The sequence below is a fragment of the Clytia hemisphaerica genome, unplaced genomic scaffold (genome assembly GCF_902728285.1).
Source record: "Clytia hemisphaerica strain Z4C2 unplaced genomic scaffold, Clytia hemisphaerica genome assembly, whole genome shotgun sequence".
NCBI classification, from domain to species: domain Eukaryota; kingdom Metazoa; phylum Cnidaria; class Hydrozoa; order Leptothecata; family Clytiidae; genus Clytia; species Clytia hemisphaerica.
Window position 1 is genome coordinate 93,596 of NW_027104342.1, and position 2,309 is coordinate 95,904.

The window sequence follows — 2,309 nt, forward strand, 5'->3', positions numbered from 1 at the left end:
AGTTCGTAACTCATTTATTTTAATCTTGTTTGATACGATGATCAAACAAGATATTTAAAAAATGTGTATCAAAAAGTTCAAAAATCTAGTCAAATAAATGTCTCAAGTTATACTCACAAAATTAGATGATCCTGTATACATTGAAAATTTTCCTCACGGAAAAATAAAACTCCAAGAACTCAAGATATGGCCTGGCTGGACTCACATAAAATTCCATACTATTCTAACCTATCGAATAGGTATTGATGATTATGCTCTTAAAGTCAAGATAAATAAAAAATACACTTTTGACATTCTCGCTCAAGACATCAGCAACTTTCTTAACGTAAATAATGAACAAGTCGTAAATCTCTATCACAACAACGGAAGAGTCACTTGGCAAGTTTTACCTCCACCTAAAACTAAAAAACCAAAATTATCAACAGGAATGATAGCCTTTCTAAGGCCACACAACATCAAGCTTTCAGACGAGGTCGTCAACCTCTTTAAACTAGACGGTGTTCAGGCAGACACATATGGTATCATGACTGGTAAACCTGTTGATAAATCCTCAATATCGTTTTGTTTTTCCAACGCCTCCACCATTGTCTTCACATGTGATGAATGCAATAAAAAAACCATCGTAAACAACCAAAAAACCAACGCCATTGTTGCAATGCCCGTCACAGTTGATATGGATGGTTCTATTACAGCTACACTCGCACAACCGGCTACTTTAACGTTTAGCAACAACTTCACAAATCGCCTCAATTTCCACGTTCAAGATGAACACGGCAACAATTTAATTACAAAAAGGTTTTTCTGCAGGCTTAAAATAAACAATGACAAGCGTTTATACAGAGAAAATTTACCCTAATATCGCAAGTGCACCCACTGAAAACGAGCCACAACAAAGTCAAAATTATCGCCTCAAAAAAATCGAAGAGGCTGAAAAATTCTTACGAGATGAGACAAAAAAAAGAGGTAAGCTTGCAAAACAGTTCAAACGACGAGCGATTGCTTCGACGATCAGTGATACTTCTCTAATCACTGCTATTACAATTTTAGAAGTTGCTTCTGTCGCTACCTTAACAACAGGAGTCGGAGCTCCTATAAGCATCGTTCTTGCTTCAGCTGGACTTTTGCTCGGTTTAGGTTCTGGAGTCATACACAAAACTCAAAAGGTTTTTGAATCTAAGACTAAAAAACACGACAAAATCAAGACCTTGGCAGAATCTAAACTGGATTCAATTTCAAACCTAGTTTCAAAGGCAATTGAAAATGCACACATTTCCCACGAAGAGTACCAGTTCATCTTAAAAGAGATCGAACACTATCGCGTCATGAAAGAACAAATACGAACCAAATCCAAAAAGGTAGCTAATGCCATCACTGTAGAGCAGCGCGAAGCTATCTTAGCTCAAGGTCGAAAAGAAGGAAAGCAAGATTTTTTACGCAAAATCGCTGCTACTTCAGATACCCCAACTGCCAATGCCATGTAAGCTTTGATCTGCCGCCAAAATATAGTGATTTGTAAAGGTGTGATTCCTTACAAATTACATGCTAATATCTCACATAATCAACTTCATAGCCACAAACTTCGCCAGTTTTCTCATCAATCTCCAAATCATCTTCATATACAATTTTACCCATTTCTGCATGCTCATATCCAAGCCGCAGGCGATCAGCTTCAAATTTCAAATGCGTGACAAACCTTTGCAAGCTACACTTATCACACACTTCAAAATCTGTCTGTGTTCCAACACTTATCTGGTTCTTGCGCAGCTTTTTCGGTACTGGCTTACCTTGCAGCGCTAAAATAAGATCATCCTTTTTCATCACCGAATACCCTTTCATACCCTGCGCCTTCGCTTGTTGTCGCAACTCCTTTAACTGTGTCATTTATTTTCATGACACAGTTTAACAACTTTAATTCATAACTCACAATACGGTATCATAACCACTGTCTTCTTCGTCATCACTCAATTGACTCTCAAACGTGCTGTCTCTCTTCCTAAATTTACACTCTTTCAAAAAAACCTGCAAATGATAATTCGATCCCTTTCGATACACGCTACCAAATTTCAAAATTCCAGTCGCAAAACATGATCCAATACTCTCTGGTTTACCAAAAAAGTTACCTTTAAATCTCGTTCTAATCTCACCATCCCAAGTGATAAGCTTTGGATTGATGTACTTGTCATTGTTTAACGGTTCTCCTTCTAATTTTTTACCTAAGAGGTCTTCAATCTTTTTTAATATAGCTTCATATTGTCGAACCCAAGCTTCGTCTTCGATTACATTAAACCCCATTTTCCACGGTGAATTTT

At 37.2% G+C, this 2,309-nt stretch overlaps 1 protein-coding gene across 1 annotated transcript; it reads left to right on the forward strand.

The window, feature by feature from the left end:
• The first annotated feature begins 821 nt into the window (after positions 1–821).
• Positions 822–1,481, forward strand: LOC136818004 (uncharacterized). The gene has a single exon (XM_067074373.1). The coding sequence runs from the start codon at positions 822–824 to the stop codon at positions 1,479–1,481; it is 660 nt and encodes a 219-aa protein (XP_066930474.1).
• The last annotated feature ends 828 nt before the right edge of the window (positions 1,482–2,309 follow it).

Bases quoted from the DNA above. Each gene is read 5' to 3' on its own strand.
- LOC136818004 (XM_067074373.1), top strand. From the start codon at position 822: ATGACAAGCGTTTATACAGAGAAAATTTACCCTAATATCGCAAGTGCA.